This window comes from Sceloporus undulatus, chromosome 3, assembly GCF_019175285.1.
Source record: "Sceloporus undulatus isolate JIND9_A2432 ecotype Alabama chromosome 3, SceUnd_v1.1, whole genome shotgun sequence".
NCBI lineage: Eukaryota > Metazoa > Chordata > Lepidosauria > Squamata > Phrynosomatidae > Sceloporus > Sceloporus undulatus.
Genome location: NC_056524.1, coordinates 153119888 through 153142554, shown reverse-complemented (window position 1 = coordinate 153142554; position 22667 = coordinate 153119888). Strand labels below are relative to the sequence as shown.

Here is a 22667-nt window from a genome sequence, read left to right as displayed (position 1 = left end):
GAAAACTTAATATTGCAACAAGAAATTTTGTTCTCATTAAGAAAGTTGCTCTGACCTCTAAAATAAGATGAAAGGTTCATGCAGTCCAGCATTCTGTTTACAGAGCATCCAACCAGTTGCGTGTGGGAAGCCCACAAGCAGGACATGAATGCAGCAACACTCTCTCACTCATACTCCCCAGCAGCTGATTCACAGAGGCTCATTACTCTGGAACTGAAAGAATACATAGAAGACATGACTAATAGCCACTGATAACCACATTTTCCAGAACTTGGTCCAGTTTCCTTTTAATGCTGTCCAAGATTGCAACCCCTGTTGCTTGTATAACATAATTATGAGATGTGTGAAGAAGCATTTCCTTTTATCTGTCATGAAACTTCCACTATTTGCCATCAGTGGATGATCCCAGGTTCTAATGTTATGACTGATGGTGGTGGGATTTTCTTCATGTTGAATTTCTCTACACCAGGCATGATTCTATACACATCTGTCTCCCTTTATACACATTTTTTCCTAAGCTAAAACATCCCCAGCCTTTTTTTTTTAGCCTTTCCTGATGAAGCACTTGCTGCACTCCACTGATCAGTTGGGTTACCCTGCCTAGCACCTGTAGCCGGATGGAGAGAGCAACGTTGGGTTAGACAAAAGAGGAAGAGAGTTAGAAGATCAGCTGGATAGCGGAAGGTTTAGAATAAGGAGAGGGTGGGGAGAGCAAGGTATAGGACAGGGAGTGGAGGACCCAAGGGAGGGGAAGGAAAAGGAGGTGGGGCTGAAGGAGAAGGAAATAAAAAGAGAGGTACAGGCATAGTCGAGGAGGGTAGCTCGAGATCGAAAGCAAGGTTGGAGTGAAGTGGCCAGAGGAAGAGTGAGAGCAGGAAAGTTAGTCCCAATGAGTGAGGGCCAGACAGCTGTCTTACAACGTGATCACGGACGCCCTTGGACAGGAGAACATGGGACACATTCAGGGAAGGGATTCGAGAGTGGAAGGCGAGTTGTGTGAAATACCTCAGGGGGGAGTCCTTCCTGGCTGAGAAGTGGGAAGTCATGACTCCAGTTTGGAAACCTGCTATCCAGCTTGGTGGGATGTGGAAGGAAAGAGAGGGGAGCACGGCCCTGGCCCTTCAATTGGGGAGAATGTGGAACCAGCAGGAAAATGCTTACCCTTCTCTCTGGACTTAAATGTGGAAGCACAGGATTAGAGCAGTGGCCTTGGGGTGGGGACTAGCCCATGGTAAAGTAAACAAACTGTTAGGTTGAACTTTTTGACGTATATGTTGAGTTATTAGAGAGTTGTGTTGGCAAAGCGTACAAGAGCTGTTTGACTCTGTTTGTGGACACAGCATGGAGCCAGTAAGAGGGGCCAAGCCCCAGCAGTTGACATGGGCACGGCCATAGCACCTTTTACCATTCTGATGTCTGTTTTCTGAGGTTCAATGAATAAAACCGTACACAGTATCAAAATATGGCTGTAAAGTGCGCCCTCGGCTTACGCTCAGGATCTGTTTCGGGCCCCCGCATAAGCCGAATTCTGCACATGCTCAAGCCCCATTGGAATGAATGGGGCTTGTGCATGCGGTGACGCGGTGGTGCGCACGCATCATGGGCGCATGCTCCATTCATTCCAATGGGATGCCCTTCCCCGTGTGCCTCTACGCAGGTTTGAGCATATGCTCAAATCCACGTATGACGCGGGCGCACTGTATTATGGTTTTGTATAACAATATCATTTTTAAATTATGCCCAGCATAGAATTTGCAATTTTTACATTTTTATATCTGCCATGATCTGGACTGACATTTTCATTGACCTGTCTAACACAACCCCATGATCTCATTCTTAGTCAGTTTTGCTCAGATACCATTTCTGTATTTGTGAAGCTGTGATTATTTGCTTCCATATGCATCCCTCACATTGAATTTCACTTGCCATTTTAATGCTTAGTCCCCCATTATGGAGATATCTTTTTGGGTCCCTTCATAATTATTTCATTCTCACAAACCAAAATAAATAAATAAATAAATAAATAAATAAATAAATAAATATCCCTGTCATCAACACTGACCTCTTTATTACTTTCCTAATCCTAGTAGGCTGCAAGAACAGTGCAACTTGAAATCAGCAATCTTTCTACTTTTCTGGTAGTTAAATACAGTTGACTTTGCAAGGCCTTTCCAGTGAACTCCAAATTAAGACTATTTAGTCAGGACTAGGTCAAGCATTTATAGAGCTTTTATGAAATTGATATAATGGCCTAAGAGTGTCACTTTATTGAGTGTCACTTCATTGTCAGGACAAGTTGACAACAATTCAGTCCTGTTGGCTGCTCAGCAAGGAAGAAGGGACAGATGGCAGGATGAGAACTGTCCTTGTTGATCAGGTTGAAAAAAAAAAGTCAGCCTTTCTCATTTTCAGACCTTGCCATTTCCCAACTCAAAGTGAGAATGTGTTTCATAATTTGGTTGGGTATAACATGCTTAAATGAGTGGCTCTTAATGATTGTATAGCTGTTGTGTGATTTGAACCAGTGGTTTAGTGGCTGATGGTATTGTTTCAGATCTGTTGGGCTAGAATATCTGTTTAATCAATCCATCCTATGTCTTTCCAGAATTCTCTCTATGAGGTGGATAGTACCACCCATTGGATTTAGCTGATATCACCAACCTTAATATATTACTCTGCCTGATAGTAGTGCAAAATGTGGTGTTTTGACTTCATGTATGACTCATGCTGTCTACAATAAAAAGAGTTTTGTAGCTTATGCCTGTTAGCTTGAATGGAGATGAAAGTTTTTAATTTTGAAAGACAGGCCTTCAGGATCTTGATCTGGAAATAATATTTTTATAGGGCAGGGGTGGGCAATACATGATCCGTGAGCTGTTTGTGGGCTCCTCTACCTATATGTTTAGCCCCACAGCCATTGTCACCACCAGCAACAAGATTTGTTAGTGGAAGTATTTTAAATCACTGTTTTTGCATAAAATAAGGTGGGTATAGAGTATATGCAGAGACTGCACTTTGTTTTAAAGGAGTATTGTAGAACCCTCCAAGAACTGTTAGTGTTCAAAATTCTGTGTGCACTTTTTGAAACCAAGAAACAGACTTTTTTGCAATCTGGAAGTAGGGTTTGTGGGGTTTTTTGGTCAGTGCCAGCTACAAATTAATATTTAATTGTAAAATGCTAGTACATGTAAGTTGATCAAGGTTTGAAGTCAATCTTTTAAACTGTTTACAAATCCTGATGCAGAAGGAACTTGGTTAGGTGAATTGTTGTTAGCATTGGCTCAAACAAATCTTAAATCATTGTTAAGACTGACAATAGAATGTGTGTATATGCATGCTGGGAGGTTTTGTGCTGGGAACTTGTGGCTCTATCCTGATAGCTTTACTATTGTTAAGACATTAGCAGTGTTATGTCAGCTCATGGCTATATTTTTGAAAACTGTGTTTAAAAGTATTTCTATTAATTTGGTTTTATGAGTGGTATTGCTGAGTCTTACTTGCATACCTTCAATTGGCTTTGATTTAGATTTCTTGCATGGCAGGGGTTGGACTGGATGGCCCTTGTGGTCTCTTCCAACTCTATGATTCTATGATGCCTTAATAATATTTAGAAATATACAAAACCCCTCCTTGATGTTTCACTGTTCTTGAAAGAGTGCTTAAGTTCTATATTTAGTCAAGATTTCCCCCCACCCCACAACCGATACTTAAAATGCATAATAATTCATGTCATTTTAAGGTCAAAAACTCATCTATTAATTGGTACCTCTTTCTGGTAGGCCCAGTCCCAAGCCAAACCATGATTATGAACGATTGAAGATACAGTGTATGAAGGCAATGTCAGACCTACAGTCTCTACAGAACCAACACACGAAGACACTAAAAAGATGTGAAGAAGCTGCCAAGGAGGCTGATTTCTATCAGTAAGTAAAAACTCACAGCATTAAAGCAACCATGTGTTTTGATCCTCTCTGTATCCTTGCTATGTTACTTCAGTTCTTCTTAATGGTCTCTGTGACTCACACATAATGGGATCACTGCACCTACACAGTGTAAATTTCAGAGTTTCCAAGTTGGTGTTTTGGCGTTAGCCTGCCCCCCCCCTTGCCTAGTATATAACACACCCTAACATCCCATCCTCTCTTCTTTTTCATCCACTGCAGCAGTAGCATCATCTTAGAGCTGTGATGGTGAACCTATGGCACATGTGCCAGAGATGGCATACGATACCATTACACTACACTTGATTAGATGTATGAGGTTTTGTTTCAGTTGGTAGGTTATTATACACATGTTTGAATGTGTAGAAGAATGATATCGGTGTGCGACAATGAACTAAAATACAAAAATTGCATGCAGTGATCATTACCTTAATAGTTGTGTTTAATACTGTGCAGTCATCAAAACGTTTACAGTGAATCATCATTGTCTTGTGGCTTGAGTGAGAATAAAGTTTTCTTATAAGACTTCATATGTTGCACAGCTCATTAAAGCATGAATCCATCCAGCTACCTGTTGATTAATGACAATCACTCAGATAATGTTTATTCTACTTTTCACCTTTCAATCTCTTACTTAAACAAGCATAAGGATAATGATGTAAATATTATTGGACATATATACAGTGGGTCCACAGTATCTGCTGGGGTTTGGCTTCAGGAACCTCCATGGATAACAAAATTAGTGGTGATCAAATATATACAGTAGTGGCACAGTAAATTGGTGTCCCTTATATAAAACAACAAAATGAAGGTGTTCTTTTTGGAATTGTTTAAATGTGAATATTTTCTAACTGTGATTGGTTGTATCTGTGGATGCAGATCTGTATATGTGGAGGGCCAACTGTATTATTTGTCTTTGTGTGTACTCCTTGCATCTATTGTCGGTTCCCACATTTGCTGGTTTCCCTTTTGCAGATTTGATGATTTGCAAATTTGATTCATATATTCTGCCTAAGAATCTCTAGGTCCTCCAAGGCAATTATCTGGTCAGCCTTCAGTTGAAATTGATCATAAAGTCATGCTGGAGGACCTAGAGATTCCTAAAGAAGTGTTCTCTCGGGGAAAATATAGCATTCAGAATTTATATTGATATTTATTTATATTTGTGGTTTTCACAGGGTACCCCAACAAATGGCGGGGTCAACTGTAGTTTAGTAGGTTGCAGTTAGTCTTTTGAGCCACAAGATTTGTTAATTAGAATTCCTAAAAGGATATTAGCATCGAAAAAACTATCACAGCTGTTTCTCTGTTGTTCTTGGGATTTTATTTTTGATTAAATCATTGGATTCCAAAAACAGCTCATTAAGATAAGTTACATGAATCCCTTGACAGCTGAACTGAATTTACATTTTTTTCTTTCGGTTCACTACAAAGTGTGAAATCAAGCATATACCCTGTGGAATGGATTTTAAAACTTTTTTTTTTGGCAATAAGTCACATCATCAGACTTTGGCCACAAAGTTCAATGTGACAAAATTCAAGCTTATAATTTGCTGCTTCCCTGGAGCAGATAGCAGTGGCTTGCAGAAAGCACTAGCATAGCCACCTAAGCAACACAGTGATATTGCTCTGTGTGACTACTTGCTTCTAAAGATTTAGTTTTATTTAGAAAATAAAATGCCTTCAATCTGATTTCAATTTCTGCACAAAGTAACATGCAGTTTAACACTGCAAATTACTCATGCACATCAAGGAATTAAAAAAAAAAAAAGCAACACTACCTGTTAAGGTTGCCAATGTTTAAAATTGTTCCTGTGCTTTTGAACAGACTTGAGATAAAACATGGAATCCTTCTGCTAGAATGTGGGTAAAGGGTAAAATATGTTTGTGCTGAATTTCTACTTGGAAAGTCTTTCGTGTTAGAGGAGCAGGGGCAGCTACTGTAGATGGCAATCTTAAGATTTTGTTTTGAATCTTCCAAGATAAGAGTATGGAGAACAAAAGGAGAATTTCTGATAATATGGCAGAAACACAGTGCTTCTGCCCATGTAAACCATACTAAAGCTCATGTTTGCTAGGCTGAGGATTTTGCCACAGCCCCTGCGGAGACATTCAAGTGTTCTTCCTAACACAACATTGGGACTGACTGCCCCGGGTCTCTGTGACCCATAGGTACCATTTACAAAAGTGAGGTAATTCAGCACAAAGGGCTTCCACAACAGACAATTTCCAGTTAGCTACTTCCTCCTTCTTTTCTGTCTCTTCTCCACTTTCTCAATCTCCATGAGCAGTCATTTTGGAATGATGGCCAGTTTTCAGCATTTAGTAAAGTTACTTCTTGGGACAGCAAGTTCCCAAATTTCCCAGTGGTTCCTACACTTTCATACTGTATTCAGTTAACAGAACCTTCTAAGTCTGGATGGTTTCCTGTAGTTCTTCTTCTTCTTTTATGGATATTTAATGAAACAATTAATTGTGCCTTTCTTTTGAACCTTTGTTATCTTCACCAGTACATTACACAGTCGTCTGCTGAGTGACCAGTCCCAGCTGAAGGAGGACATGGACACCTTGAAGCGGAAGAACAGTCAGTTGGTACGAGAGCACAATCACCTCCAGCAGTCCTGTGAGGAAATGAAGAGGCTCCACGATGAGGACCAAAAAGAGATAACAGACTTGCGCAGTCAACAACAGCAGGTAGCCTTTCTTTGCCTGCTGGGTTTATCTGCTGATTTCTTCTCTTTTCACTCCCTGCTCTGCTTTTGCAAGAAACTGTGGGCACTGCAGGGATGTTTCTTTTCCTGCCATTTCTTTAATACACAGAAGTTCTTTTCTTTTCCTTAATTTATTTAGATGATAGAAAATGGATGTGGAGCTCTACCTGTATAAATTAGAAACAGTCACTTTATTAAAAAAATGTTGCTCCTGATATAGGGGGTTGATAAATTATTATTTTGGCTTCTTTCATTTCTGTGGTTTCAGTTCAGGGTATTTGGGTTTTTCTCCTTCTTTTAAAGCCTTTGATCACTTTCAGCCCTATGAATGTACTGATTTGAAAGGTCTTCAAGAAGGGAGTACAAGATACTAGGATGAGAACCATTTGCTGATGGGAGCTGCACTGAGAAGAAGGAAAGGGTGTGTGTATGTGTGCGCACATGGGGGGGTAATGCTGGATTTAGACATTGTATTTGGGTAGTTTGAAGTCTCATGTCAACATATGGAGCTGTGCTTTGTCAGTCTGTATAGCCTTAAAGGCTTTTCAGATATTATTCAACATCTGGCATTTGACCAGGGTGTGGATTTGGGCTTTGCACTCTCTTCATCCTTGATTCCTGTTACATTAGGGCAGTGGTTCTCAAACTGTGGGGTGCGATCTCCAGAGGTGGCATGAGGGTTGCTCAAGGTGGGGTGCAAAACGTGGGAGTCCCTGATCCCCCCTCCTCCTCTTCCAAAACTTTTCTAATGTGTAAAATTTACACATGTTGAGTTAAATATTGAATTTACTTAACTAAAACTGTTCTAATTTGAATGATGTTATTTCCCTATAAAATATTAAAATGTGAATATACATAAATGTGCGAATTAAAGTATGCAAACTAAACAAAAATGTTTTAATTAATATACTACATTGAATGGGGGTAGAGCATGACATCCATATGTAGATGTAAAGGGATCACAAGGGTAAAATATTTGGGAACCACTGGCTTAGGGAGAAAACAACTAACTGGTAAATTTCCAACCCATTTTCCACTTTTTTATACCTTGTCACCTAGAACCAGAGAACTACTGTATTGTTAAATCAGAATGATTTGAACATAGTTTGGTTTATTTATGTAGAACTTCAGACCAACATGATAAAGATTTTTTTCTTGAAGACAAAACTGTTGTAAAAGATAAACATATTTTTGAATGTGTCTAATTGTTAGGCTTATCTTGTTCTAAATTTCACTGTAAATCTCATGTACCATCTTGTGATTGAGAAGCAATCTGAAAACAGTATGACATCCACTCTTCACTTTCATGGGGGGTGTGTGTGTGTCAAGGAATACTTACAGGAGGATGTGTCTTGATTATATAGAACATCTTAACAACAAAATAACTAATTCATATAACAAAAGTGAATTCTGTGTAAATAAAATATTTTGGTTGTACTAGTGGGGGAAGTGTCATAACGATTGTGTTCTTTTTTAGTCTGCACCACTTACAAAGCTATGAATGGATGCTGATTTTTTTTTAGCTAGGTTAAAAATGTATAAATATTTCATATTCTTGGGGAAATGGTAGAGAAGTAAGAAGACATGATATTTATGACTACTGTCTTGAACAGGGAGGCTTTCACCTTTTATTATGGCCCAGTTCCCACTTACCTCTTGATTTGATTCCTGCACCGATTCCTGAAACCAGTTCAGCAAACAGAATGGTTCCCACTATGTTTGTGTCAGTTTCAAGAATCGGTGCAGGAAGGGATAGCTGCAGCTTCCCTGCCATGCCTCCCTCCATCCTCCTGGCCATACCAGTAAGTGGGGTGCGGAGGAGAGGTCGGGATGGAAGGAGAGAGGCAGACTGGGAGGATGGAGGACTGAGGACAGAACAGGCATGGAGGTGTGGCCGGGAGGACGGGGAAGCCGCTCCCAGTGGGAACCAGGGCGGATTCAAATCTGATTTGAATCTGCCTGGTTCCCATTTGGGCTGAATCAATTTATTTCTAAATAAATTGATTCATCCCCCCAAAACACCCCATTTTTCCAGTGTCTTTTTGACGCGGATTTAAATGGGTAAAATCCATGGTCCCCCTTTCCAAATCACTTTAGCGATTCGAATTAAGTGGGAACCATGGTGGTTTAAACTGCATCATTTGGAATCACAATCCAGTTTAAATCATAGTGGGAACAAGGCCGTTGTTACTCCCAGTTTCATACTCTTACCACTTTGTGAGTTTGGATGAAATTAGATGGAGAATAACTGGATTACATGGAGTTTACATGCAAGGCTATATTTCAACACAATCAGATTACTGCTTAAAAGCTTGGATTTTCAGCCTTTTGACATCTTATCTTTCTCAAGCTAGATGATTAACCTCAGACAGCAAACAGCTTAATTTTCATTAGTGAAGACGGACATGAATTCATCTGCCATGTTCTTACTCCTTACAGTTGCTTTAATACTTGGACACAGATTGAAATTGAGCCTTATAATCTAATTTGCCCTTGAACTGTGTATACAGTTATAGTTCCAAGTGAAGTCAAACAAGTGATTATGCTTATATAGCAGGTTGTGAATTCATTGTGGAAAGATGTTTATGAATCAGTTTGATGAAGAAATCTCAAGTTGACTTGGCCAGCCATGCTGAGTAAGAAGATTATCTGTAGAGATGGCAGGTGCACTTCAAGCTGAGAAAGATTTTTCAAGCTGCTATAGCGTCATCTTTCCCTTTTAAGGCAAGCATAAATTGTTCTAGTGTGGAACCTGTTAAGAGCCACCAGGATCCTTTCACACTATACAATTATAGTGCTATGATTTCACTCTGCAATTGCAACATATATGGAATCCAGGGATTTGCAATTTTGTTGTTGTTGTTGTTGTTTTGTGCCTTCAAGCTATTTCCTACTTACAGCTACCCTAAAGAGATCCTATCACAGGGTTTTCTCTGCAAAATTTGTTCAGAGAGAATTTGTCTTTGCCTTCCTCTGAGGCTTAGAGAGTGTGACTTGCCCAACGTCACCCGGTGGATTTCTATGGCTGAGCTAAACCCTGGCCTTCAGAGTCATAGGTTCTGTTTGCAACTTAAGGAGGTGTACTGAGAATACTTAACCAGAGAGCTCTAGTGCCTTACTAGATGACAAACTTGATCAGCTTCCAGATGATATAGCTATGGCAGATGAAGTGGAATCACAGTTCTGTGGTTGTGCAGCTGAAAGGGCACTAATCCAGCCCTCCAGTCACCTATCCTTTCTGCTTGATTCACCATTGACACCAAAAGCCCATTTGTGCCATGGCAGGCCTGTATTCAAAAGTGAGAGGAGTAATTATAACCAAATAGATGGGTGGAAACCAACTTATTTTACAGATTAATCAGACCATCAACAAACTAACCAATAAATATGGTATATTTGAGTTATGTAATACACTACTTATATTGAATGGATGTTTTTCCATTTGTGAAGAGAAATGAAGTGGTGGAGAACTGCTTTGCATGCAAAAGATTGTAGACTCAGTCATTGGTATCTTGATGTAGAACGATCTCAAGTAGCAGAACATCTATGTCACAGAGGAAGGTGGCGTGGGCCGAGATCATAGATCAAGCAGGGAGAGCAAAAGACCAAACCAGCTACATCTTCATTATCTGAATTGTTTCCCTAGTCTGTCCCACCTCCACAAGCAAGCAGAAGTAGCCCTTCTCTGGGGTTGACAGCTGTCTGGGCAGGGGAGACTTTTGACAATTTACAAAGGGCTGGACTAGAGAATAGCTCCCTGCACCCCACCCAAAAAGAGACTTATATGTGCTTAAACCTTATTACATTTGTGTATATAATTAACAAGATGATGTCCAAAGTAAACAATAATGGGCAAAATGTAGGGATTATATTATTCAGTGAAAGGCAGCTCATGTTCCTATATGGCATAGATCTGTGGTTGTCATGGAAATTTTAAAAAAGCCAATCATGGCATTAGAGGTTGGTCTGGGAGTTGTGTATGAAAATCATCCCTTTCATATTCTATCTGAGAGACTGGCTTGTAGATTCAACAAGGACTATCTAATTATAAGATGGCAGCAATTAGTAAAACAGAGTCCTCGACATCAGGAAAACACATGTTGTATTATTTAAGTTCAATGGTGAATACTGTTTGTAAACTGATGTTTGTAGATGCAACATACAAATAAACTATTTTGTGAATGGCCTTCTCTTCTATAGTTGACTGTTTTCAGAGGGTGGTATGGATTCTGCTCTTCTGCCATCTTGTAAGGTAGTACAAGGTTCCATCTTGTCCGTGTTGTATTTTAATTGTATGTATGCATGTATAGGTTACCACAGTTCAGACTGAGGTGTTGTAATATGTTGGTGACACCAGATCACGATTTCTTTTTTACCAGCCCAAGGAGTAGCATTACTTTATTCCAGCATTTAGACTCTGTTGTGATCTGCATGTGAGAAAATTCACTAAAACCAAATCAGTCACGACAGAAGAAATCCATGAGATGTGGATATGGTGAACATTCCTCTTGTTATTGTTATGTGTCTTCAGATCATTTCTGATTTAGAACCTTAAGTTTGACCCTAAAGCATAACTATGGTGGAGTATTCTTGACAAATTTCTTCAGAGGGGTCTTGCTATTACCATCCCTTTTGGGTTTCCCTGATCAGGCCTGAGGTCGTTCTTGTACTAGATAGCATTATGTTCAGGTTTGTAGTTTCAGTTTATTCTTAGATCGAGCACTTCCTACTGGAGGCTCTGGTAGTAGTTGACTAGCAAGATGTTTTTATACATCTGTGTCTCTTTATAACAGCTGTTTTCCTCTTTCCTGGATGCACATCTTGCTCTTGCCATATGTGCTTTGCTATGGAATATTGCAGTGCACTTTATATAGAGTTGTTTTTGAAGATAGTTTAAAAATTGTAGCAGAATTTGGTGCTCCATGTTTCACTGGGATGGTCTGCAGGGAATATATTCCCCCTGTTTGCTTCTGCCTGAGAGAGGGCTTTCATTGGTGAATGCTCAAGGGGAAGGGTTAATAATCTTTCATTTTAGTTGGAAGGTGCCTTTATTTCTCCTCTTCACACTCACTACACTCAGTATTAGAAAAGAGAATCTTCAGTGTATCTCACCAGTAACATGAACCATATTCAAAAAAATAAAACATATCCAGGTGTAGCCATCATGTTGGTTGTATGCAAAACACAGTAACATCCAAAATCCACATAACAGTGATACCTTTATTGGGTCGATCGAATACGCACAAAATATGTCATGCAAGCTTTTCGAGCTCCACTGTTTCTTCATCTGGGAAAAGTGTTAAAAATCATACCAGGGGCGGGGATAGTGACGATGTTGGACCTAAGTGTTTTTATCTAGGCATTGGTCACTTCTCATCTAAATTAATCTCTTCAAAAATATTCAGGAGTGGGAGGCAACAACAGTCTGTATTACTGTTGATGCATGACATCTTTTTAAGCTTGTTTAAAAAAAAGCACAGCAGCTTCCACTTGCTTAGAAGGACAGAAAGTTTCGATCAGATTCCTTCCACTGAGAGAGATGGCCATTAATTTTCTGTGCAGCAGCTGACTGACTTAATAAGTCTTTTCTGCTCATTTATAAGGCTTGCTGTTACCATGACAGTATTCTTTGGCCTAGCTCAGATTATTTACTCTTCTTCCTGACATTGAATGGGAAAACTCCCCTGTTATGTTTTCTCTTCCATTTCTCTACTATTCACCTCATGCCTTAACTTTGTTTCCTTTTTTCATGTACAGTGGTACCCCGGGTTACGAATTTAATTCGTTCCGCCGCCACGTTCGTAACCCGAAATCCTTCGTAAGCCGAAAAAGCCATAGGCGCTAATAGCGAAAGCCGCGATTTCGTGCGAAAAAGCGCCGAAAAGCACCAAAATTTTTTTCGTAACCCGAAATAACCTTCGTAACCCGGAACAGTTTTTTTCTATGGATTTTTTTCGTAACCCGGAAATTTCGTAAGGCGGCGCATTCGTATCCCGGGGTACCACTGTATTTTCCTATCTTTTTCCTTTTCTTTTGGTCCCCTTTCATCCCCTCCTCCTTTCTGAACAAGCAATTTAAAACCTAACTGCTTTGGGAGATTGCTTGGTCTTCATTTTCAGTTTACTGATTACAGCCTTGCAAAAAATATTTTGACCACACATTATTTCAAATTGTGTACCAGGAGATTGTGACCACTGCCTCACATTATGGAGAAGGGGTATTTTTTCTCTAAAGAATGATTCAAAGGTCTGCTGTTGAAGTATATTCAAGATTAAACTTCATCAGACATGACATCATATGAGCAGTTGCCGTTCATTATTGTAAAATTATTTTTAAGTAACTAGTGATAGCATAATTGCAGTTCCATTTCTGAACAGTTGTGTAGAACCATGGGATAGCCAGAAATCAAGATGCTCCTGAGAAATAATCATGTGGTCTTAAACTCTGAGAAGGGACACCTTCTTAAATTGTACCCCTATAGATATAAAAACATTAACTTCAATAGAATATGTGGGTACAAAATAGTACAATTATTTAGCTGGTTTAGGGTTCAGATTAAATGCACTTCAGACAGATTCTTCTGTTTCAACCCAGGTCCACTTTGAAACATGTGAAGAGTTAATTGTAAAATCTGGGCAGGACTTTGAGGGGCTGATGTGTCCCATTCCTTACTCAGTAGTCACACAGCATTTTTCTGTCTGTTGTGTTTATTTCCAGGGCCAGAATCAGTTGGAGCAGGAGATCTAATAATAGATTATAGTAAGATAAAACAAAGGAGGGGTAGGGATTCAGTTTCCCTCATTGGCTTCCCCTTTTAATCTTAAAACGAACCCCATTCCCTGCTCTGCATGTCCTGGTTTTTTTTAAATTGGATTTGTTACTTTTGAGGCTTAATTTACTTGTAGGTGCTTTGCAGTCCACAGGTATCTGTATCTGCAAAAGAACAGTCAGTGCATATGGTCCCAGTTAGTCTCAGGTGCATGGAAGACACTGAGCATGTGCTTAGGTTCCCCACTTTCCTAGTATACTTGCTGATCCCCCTACATCACCATCTGTCCATCAGTTGACCAAATCATATGCCAGACATATACGTATCTAAACTGTTTAAACATTTTGCCTCAGTGTGGACAGCTTGTGGTGGCATCAGATGCAAGGCAGACATCCCAGGTGGGTGTGGGCAATGCCTCATCAAGCACAGGCAGTAATTGAGACCATGTTGTTTAATCTAGGGCTCCCCTATAAAACTGGGCAAGTACGGAGTACAAAGGTCCGATTGTATTTATGTGTACATTTAAAAGTGTGTGCTGTGTGGATTTGAGAGATGGGTGTCTCTCTGTTCAGTTTCCCCACAGTGTGTTTTAAAGTTGACCTTTTTCCAATTTTCTTACTATCTGTAAGTATTTTCTGGCTACTCTCTGGAAATAGATACTCACTACATGTTCATCTCATGAACCTGACTTTTAAAACAAGTAGTTTACAAATCATTAATGCCTCATTTATTGTCAGTTTGTGTTATAGGTTGAGTATTTCTTATCCAGAATTCCAAAATATTCCAAAATCCAGAATTGTCCACATGGTGGCTGAGATAGTGACACTAATTATTATTATTATTAACCTTTATTTATAAAGCGCTGTAAGTTTACACAGCGCTGTACATCAATTTTTTAGTCAGACGGTTCCCTGCCCTCAGGCTTACAATCTAAAAGACACGACACAAAAGGAGAAGGGAGTGGTGGTGGGGAATAGGATCAGGTCCAGCAGATCTTTTCCACCTCCGAGGCCTGGACCAAGGCAGATGGACTGGAGGAAGGGCTTGGCTTCTTGATGGATGGTTAGAAGGAGGCTTCCTGGGTCAGAGAGGGGCTCACCTCTGGGAATGCTTCTCTAAACAGTATAGTCTTTAATTCAGTTTTGAAACTGGGCAGAGAAGTGATGAGGTGTGCATGTGGGGGAAGAAGGTTCCAGGAGTAAGGGGCAGCAAGCGAGAAGGGACGAATTCGGGAGGGGGCAGTGGTAGTCCTACATTGTGACAGAAGACCCTGACTACCAGAGCGGAGGGTGCGAGTAGGAATGTAAGGAGAAAGAAGGTCAGATAAGATAATCTTATGGTTTAGTGTACACAAACTTTGTTTCATGCACAAAATTATTAAAACTATTGCATATAAAATTACCTTCTGGTTCTATGTATAAGGTGTTTACAAAACATGAATACATTTCATGTTTAGACTTGGGTCTCAGCTCCAAAATATTGCATTATGTATATGAAAATATTCCCAAATCTGAAAAATCCAAAATAGTTCTGGTTCCCAAGCATTTTGGAGAAGGGAACGCAACCTGTATCACTTTAACTTAATTTTGAGCTTTATGGGTATTTTGGAGAGATGTAATGGACAATGCAACTGGTATGCCACCTTGTGGTAAACCCAGTTACAATTGTTAGAGAAAAAGATCTTTGTGATGGTTGATGTCTCTTGTTACCGGTGGTTCTGGACTGGTACCAACTGGAACAGATGCAGTCTTCTCAGCTACTCAGTATCAAAGTAACTTCCACACAGATTTTCACTCAAATGAGGGTTTATTAACTTTGTTGCTATTTACACTTTACAGCAAGCTACTATACATCTATACTCTTTCAGAGTCCATGCTAAAAGCTTGAATGTGACATCAGTCTTTGTTCTCTCACAAGATCAACATTCCCACCAAGTAGACACACCTCTTTCCCATGAAGTCACCATACTACACAAAAGCATAACAATAATACATTTGTTTATATTATGTCTCAGCACATGTCCTTGAAGACGTTCTTCCAGGCCTAGGCTTTCTGGCCTGCAACAGGAACCATTTTAAACCTTAGTTAACGATTGACACATCTGAACATTTTCAATACAATTTAGAAATATATTTTAACAACAATTGCATGGTGTTTAATAAATACATTATTATTATTATTATTATTATTATTAAACTTGATTTCTATAGCGCTGTAATTATACACAGCGCTGTTCAAAGTCGGTAAAATTAGGAGTAAATAAAAGCCTGCCCAAGGCGTACATTCTAAGATAATAACAATTAAAAGAGGAATAGATAAAATTACCATATAGAAAGGAAAAACAGATTAAAAAACAGATACATGTGAGGATTTCTGCTTTGTTCTGTTGTGTGCTAAATATAACTTGCTCTATTCCCTAATATTCCCTGGTATTCATGTCAAACCAGGTGATAATAGTTTGGGTCTCTTCCCCTCCCTCCTTTTTGAAGATTTGCCTTTCTCCAGTCTGCTGAGAGTTCTCCAGGGATTCACAAAGATAGCTCTGAGATTACTTCTGCCAGTACTTTTAATACTCTTGGATGTAGTTCAACTGGCCCTGGAGACATCAATTAGTTTAGAGTAGCCAGGCACTCCATAGAAAACTGGTATGCTGGGATTCTAATTTTCAAAAAATTTAAATTTTACAAAAACATAAAATTATTTCTATAGAGAAATATCAATATGGGTGGGCTTCCCCCCACCTCCCCTTTTCGTGAAGTTCAGTTTAAAGGAAAGTGACCACTGTACAAAATTACTTCACTGTTAGGGTGTTTTCCATCATAGGAATGTAAAGCATTTTCCTGTTTTTATGATAACACAGGAGACATCATCTGTCCAAAGAAAAACTCTTTTTACATCTTTGACTAGTGAGTTGCAAGAGAAATGTGAATTGAAATCGGGGAGAGGGGGGATGTTCTTTCCTGTGGGAAGGAAATAGTTTATACTCTTACATGAACAGAACCATGGGACCTACTAAAAACCTTTCTTTGAGAGCACCATTGAGTTTTTTGCAGGCTTCTTAGTGGCATGAAACAAACTGCTATTTCCTTCAGTTCACAGTTCTATCTGTTATTGGTGGTTTTGTGATTTTATATTATGAGCTCTCATGAAGACCTTAGTAGTCAGATAGGCAAGCTAAAATGTAAGAGTAAATAACATCTCATTGGTTTTTCCTGTGTTTAAATAAGATTGAGGGCTGTCTGCCTGGAATTTTTATTCAAAACATGCTTTATTATTACAGGTTATGAAGCAGAATGGGTCGTCAGAGATACTAAATAAACTGTATGATACAGCAATGGACAAGCTAGAGGGTATGAAGAAGGATTATGAAACACTAAGGAAACGGTACAATGAGAAGATAGCAAGCCACAATACTGATCTAAGCCGGTTAGAACAGACGGAAGAGGAGAACAGACGTCTCCAGAAACAGATTGACATGTTGATGAAACAGCGGGACACGGCAATACATTTCCAGCAGCAATACTCCTCCTCTCTCAGAAGGTAAAAAATACTTTTAAGGCTGCTTGCCCTGCCACAGAGCCCACAGACTTTTTTTGTATTTCTTTCTCTCTTTTTTGATGGAACAAACTATCACAATTACCTGTCTCAACCTATTTTGCCTTATTTTTGGGTGTTCTTTAAATAATTCTTCCTTCACTTAAGGCCTTTCATGGTGCATGATTATAGCACTATATTCTGCCTTAACTGCTATGGCAAAATGCTGTTAAATCCTGTGATTTGATAGTTTAGGGAGGGTGGAATTTAATATTTTCAGAAAGAGATCTTCATCAGAATACAAACCCCAGGATTCCATGAGATGGAACCATGCCAGTTTAAGTGGAATCGTAGCACTATATTTGTGTAGTTGTGTAGTTTAAGGGTATTTGAAGCCAAATGTGACATGATATGACCAGCCACTTTCATATATTTGCCACATTCATTGTATAAAGGAGTGTGTGTGTGTGTGTGTGTGTGTGTGTGTTTAAAAGGGCAAGAGAGAATTTCATGAAATAAAGTCTGAAACTATATATGGTTTGTTTTTCTCTGTACTCTTCCCTTCAGCTTAGTGCTGGTATTGAAAATGAAGTTGATTGGAAGACAGGTATTAGAAGCAACGGAGCTTAAAAATTTAAGCCAGGGAAAATTCAATTCTTTTCCCTTATCCATCTCTTTTAACATTGGAATTGGACTTTTATCAGGCTTCCTGCGGCTTCTTACCTAGGCACCTCTTTTACTTACTTACTTACTTACTTACTTACACACAGAGAGAGAGAGAGAGAGAGAGTTACTCACACAAGGAGAGTCTATATGAATAGGACAGACATATCACTAGAGAAACATAGGCGGGGTACAAACTGCCAGAAAGAAGCGCGTCCCTGGCGCCTCTCTTTGCTCTGCAGGGGCACCACAGCAACCAAATTGCATGGTGCTCCTGTGGAGCAAAAAAGGAGCACCGGGAAGCAGCTCCTTTTTTGCAGTGCACTTCACGCCCTAAAGCGCCAGTGATGCCGCGATGATGTCGCAACTGCGCCGCCCCCGTTTGGAGGCAGTGCAGCTGCGACATCAGCAGTACGCGCCGCGTCTGGTGGGCGTGCTGCAGCTGTGGCGCCCTTGTCACATCCAAGGACTGCCGTGTGTGAAGGCGCTGTGCCCACCAGGCAGCCCTCACACGTGACGACGGCGCCTCAAAGGCCCGTCTGTTCTGGGCCATAATTGGCTATATTTCTTCTAAGCTGGTGATTTCAGAGAGTATTGTGTGCCTTGGGTAAAAAGTGAGGAAGAATTTTCCCCAATTTTCAAAGAAATTGTAATCACCTGGTTTTCTTTAGATTTGAATCAGTTCAGCAAGAACTAAGCAAAGCCTAAGCTGGTGATTTCAGAGAGTATTGTGTGCCTTGGGTAAAAAGTGAGGAAGAATTTTCCCCAATTTTCAAAGAAATTGTAATCACCTGGTTTTCTTTAGATTTGAATCAGTTCAGCAAGAACTAAGCAAAGCCACTGTCCAAAACAAAGAGCTGCAGAGAGAGATGGAGCGACTACAGACAGAAGTGACACGGTTTAAAACTATGCAATTGAAGGCTGTAAAAGACGCAGAGAAGTACAAGGAAGAGAGAGATTCTGTGTTCAGTGAGTACCGTCTCATCATGAGTGAGAGAGATCAAGTTATCAAAGAAGTAGATAAGCTCCAAACAGAGCTGGACCTTGCAGAATCCAAATTAAAAAACACATCCTCAGAGAAAAGAGTGGCTAGTGAAGAAATGGAAGCTTTAAGACAGGTATGGTATTGTAAAGTATTTTTTCGTACACAGAAGGGTTAGGTGATTTTGTTTCCTTAGCACTGTGCAAGCTAATGCTTAGTTCTGTGCAAAATCTTTTCTGCCTATTATGTATAGAAATAGTCATACTTTTCAAATATAGTGGGCCCTTATTATCTCCTGGGGTTTGTGCAAAATAACAGTCTTAGCTGCCTCCCAGAAATTCAGAAGGGTGAATATCATACCAGTCTGTTTTCCCTTGGGAGTGATTTCCATTGTCAAGATGCTGCCTCAGAGAGAAGGCCATGTCAATTGTGTCCACCAACCTAGTCTTGCAGGATAGTATGACATGCAACATTAACTGTTGAAGATATCAAATTTTGGACACACACGTGTGAGAGAAGGCAGTCTTTCAGAGTGTGTACTTTGATTTTGTCTGTTCTCAGTCTATTTGGCTTCAGCTGAGGACCCTAGGTTACAAAAGAAGGAGAAAAGCTCACCCATGTTCTCTAGACCATGCATAATTTTATATATCTCTGGCCACTGTAAACCCAAGTTCTGGAACCCTGGAAGGTGGGGGGGGGAGCAAGTGGGGGTAAGTGGATGACAATAAGAGAAACTGGTAAGCACTGCTGCCTGCTGGTTCTCCATTTCAGATCAGACCCACCACTGATTTGTAATCATTTGGCAGCCCTATCTAGTTCATTCCCTAGGCACAAAAGAGTTCTTAATATTAAGATACTTTATAATTATTCATTATACTTAATCATTTTCAGAGCTGTGTTATTTCTTCTTTCTGTACATGGATAAGACTTTCACATTTCAGCTTGTCAAGAGAAATGTTTGCTTCAGCACTTAATGGTTCTACCCATGATGGCTCCATTTTAGGAACTAAATTCTGCTTTAGTGGAAAGAGATCGAGCAATCTGTGAAAGGAATGAACTCTTGGAAAAGTACTGCCATGAAGTGAAAGACAAGGCTGAGGCCCAGAAAGAACTGGATCAAGCATGCAAGGATATTGAGACAGTGAAGGAAGAAAGAGATGTGGCCAGGAAGGAAAGAACAGAAGCTATCATCCAGAGAGACCATTTGCTAAGAGAATACTACCAAGCTCGCCAGGTACTGGCATCCTTTGTATGTTTGTTCTGTTTTCCACTCTATTAGAACATTGTTCTACAGAAATAGTTATCTCAAGAAAACCCACAAATAAAATCTCTTCTTTGTCTACAGAGGGGGAAAGCAACTGAAATAAGGACAGAAACCTTGGTTTAATTGTAGCCATTCTGTTTTAAATTGAGGGTTTGGAGTACCGTTTACTTCTTTTTCCTGCCTCCTGCCTTTTCAGCAGTTCTACTCTGACTAAGCCTGGATCTTATCCAGTATATTATCAGTTACCTTCTAATTTTTTCCTTCATTTGGAAATTCTGAATTATCCAGCTTTACCTCTGGAACATAGTAGTAATCTGCTTTTTTTCTGTTTGCTGTTTTCTGAACTTCATCTGGGCTTCTGATATGTGGTGTTTGCTATAGTTTTCATGTGTGTGGACCTTATCAAACGGAGGGACTTACATGGGTAAAATGTTGCTGAACTGTTGCAGAAGCTTGAAGGTGGGATCATCTGTCACACTTCTAAAACTTCATTGAGGCTTCCTGCTTTTCTTCCACTGATGAAGCATTTATGGAGAAGCCATTTTTTGAATAACGGGATATCCTTTGATAATACGGAACTCTTTGATAATATTTAACTTTGTAGTGAAGACCTTTTTGTTTAAAGTTCATTTATCAAATTAGTAAATTTTATTTGATTTTTTTTATCTCTAGTATCTGACTTTTTTGTACATTATTACATCATTTTGTAATTTTATTGCATCTTATGACTCATTTTTATTGCAGTTTGCTGCCCCATCCAGAAGGTTGGGTCATAATCTTTTGTACTATAGACACCATCAGTGTTTCTGCTAAATGAATCTCAAAATACCACTTAATTTGAAAACCTGTGTTAAAAGTCTTTGTCTTTATTTTTTAAAAAAGTAAAATGCAGTCACTTCCTACATATTTGATTATATGTACTGGACATAATTCCACTTTCTCAGATACAAGATTCTGCTACACTGGATATAGAAAGAGCTAACAAAGAAATTGAAATGCTTCGGAAGCAATATGAAGCAATGACACAAGAGTTAAAAGAAGCTGTGCAGGAAGCAGAAGTAGCAAAATGCAGAAGAGATTGGGCCTTCCAGGAACGTGACAAGATTGTTGCAGAACGTGAGAGCATACGGTAAAAATAAGTTTGGTGACAGACAATCCTAGTTGGAAATTTATCATTTATAAAAATATAATAGGAAAATAGTATAATAGCAAAGCAGTGTAATAGATGCAAACAAATATAAGTTTTACATTTTTATAACAATGAAATAAATGATTAATTGTTTACATTTTATTGATAGCAGACGACTGGGGGGTAGAAGAGACATAAGTGGAAATATATATGGGAATATGTATGAGAATGTTTATATATGGTTATTGTTAGGATATGCTGGCAATATGTCTTAAATAATACAAATATTTTTTAAAAAAGAAATTGAGATACTATGCAGCATTACAACACTGAAATAATTAACCAATAACTTGCAGATGAAAAGAGGATGTGATTAATTTTGGCTTTTAGACTGAAAATAGTGTGAGTCAAATGAAATGTGATGGGAATACCTTGTTGATGGTTCATGATTGCCCCAGCCATATATATGTTGAGGTGTGGATTACATTGGTATCAGAAAGTGCATACAGAGTGCTCTCCCCTTACGTGGGGGGTCCGCCGAGGGTGCATGCACCATTGCCTTTCATGGTAAGCAGCTTTCAATGTAAGCTGAAAGCCATGTAAAGCATGCCTGCATATGATGCGGGTGCACTGTATAATAGAAGCTGGATGTCGCTTCCTTTTTATCTCTCTGGAATTCATTGTCCTAGATATCATTCCCCCATCTCAGTTCAAAAATGAGATAGACAAGGAGAAGCACAGTGGAGGGTTAATGTTGTTGAAATCTAGCCTCTGATTCTTTTTTCAGAAAGTTACTGACTCTAAGCGTTGCCAAAGATTTTTATAAAATGTAGTAAGTATATAAATAGACCTTAGTAAATCTCAGTTTGGGTATCATCCTATAGACATCTTGTATCACCTGAGCTATGCTATGCATATAATGCATCCTTTTTAATTTTTGTAACTTTTAAGATTAGAAAAATAACTTTTCTACAGAGGTAGAATTCAAAGGTATACTGTAGTCATGTTAGTCTGGAAAATCAAAGGGATCTGAAAAAAGAAATTGATAGCATCAGCGTTTGTAGACTTGAACCTACTTTCTCAGCTGCATTTGTTTCTGTTAGTCTCAAAGGTGCTGCAAGATCTCTTTGCATATTTCACAAAGGGGATTGTTTTAAAATATTATCTGGTTGTTTGTATACACACACTATATATATATATATATATATATATATATATATATATATATATGAGGACCCGTAGCTGGCAGCCTTAGAATAAATCTGGGTTACTGAAAGGTTGCTATCTCTTTAATATTTCATTTTAACTCCTTTGATTTTGAAGGACTCTCTGTGATAACCTAAGGCGGGAGAGAGACCGAGCAGTGAGTGACCTGGCTGAGGCTCTTCGCAATCTGGATGATATGAGGAAACAAAAGAATGATGCTGTGCGTGAACTGAAAGAACTGAAGTGCGTTATAGGAAGACTTTCCATATGTAACTTTGTCCTTTAATCTTATATGTTTACTGTTTCTTACCTGAGCCTTGCAGACATATGTGATCCTTTTGTTGTTTTGATCTCAAAATTGCAGTTATACAGCAAATCTGGGAATGAGTGCGGTACAAAATTATGTTATCAGCCCATAGCTCACTCTGCTGTGGGATGTGAGGAATCTACTCAACTTGGGCTGCCCAA

The 22667-nt window shown here is 39.2% G+C and overlaps 1 protein-coding gene across 2 annotated transcripts in view; it reads left to right on the top strand.

The window, feature by feature from the left end:
• Positions 1 to 22667, top strand: part of DLG5 (discs large MAGUK scaffold protein 5) — a 158207-nt gene that overhangs the window by 77865 nt on the left and 57675 nt on the right. For both annotated transcript variants that reach the window (XM_042459194.1, XM_042459193.1), the window contains exons 4-10: positions 3780 to 3923; positions 6452 to 6635; positions 16702 to 16961; positions 18424 to 18736; positions 19604 to 19834; positions 20809 to 20993; positions 22317 to 22442. In XM_042459194.1, the coding sequence (XP_042315128.1) occupies positions 3780 to 3923; positions 6452 to 6635; positions 16702 to 16961; positions 18424 to 18736; positions 19604 to 19834; positions 20809 to 20993; positions 22317 to 22442 (1443 nt within the window). The remainder of the gene's footprint in view (positions 1 to 3779; positions 3924 to 6451; positions 6636 to 16701; positions 16962 to 18423; positions 18737 to 19603; positions 19835 to 20808; positions 20994 to 22316; positions 22443 to 22667) is intronic.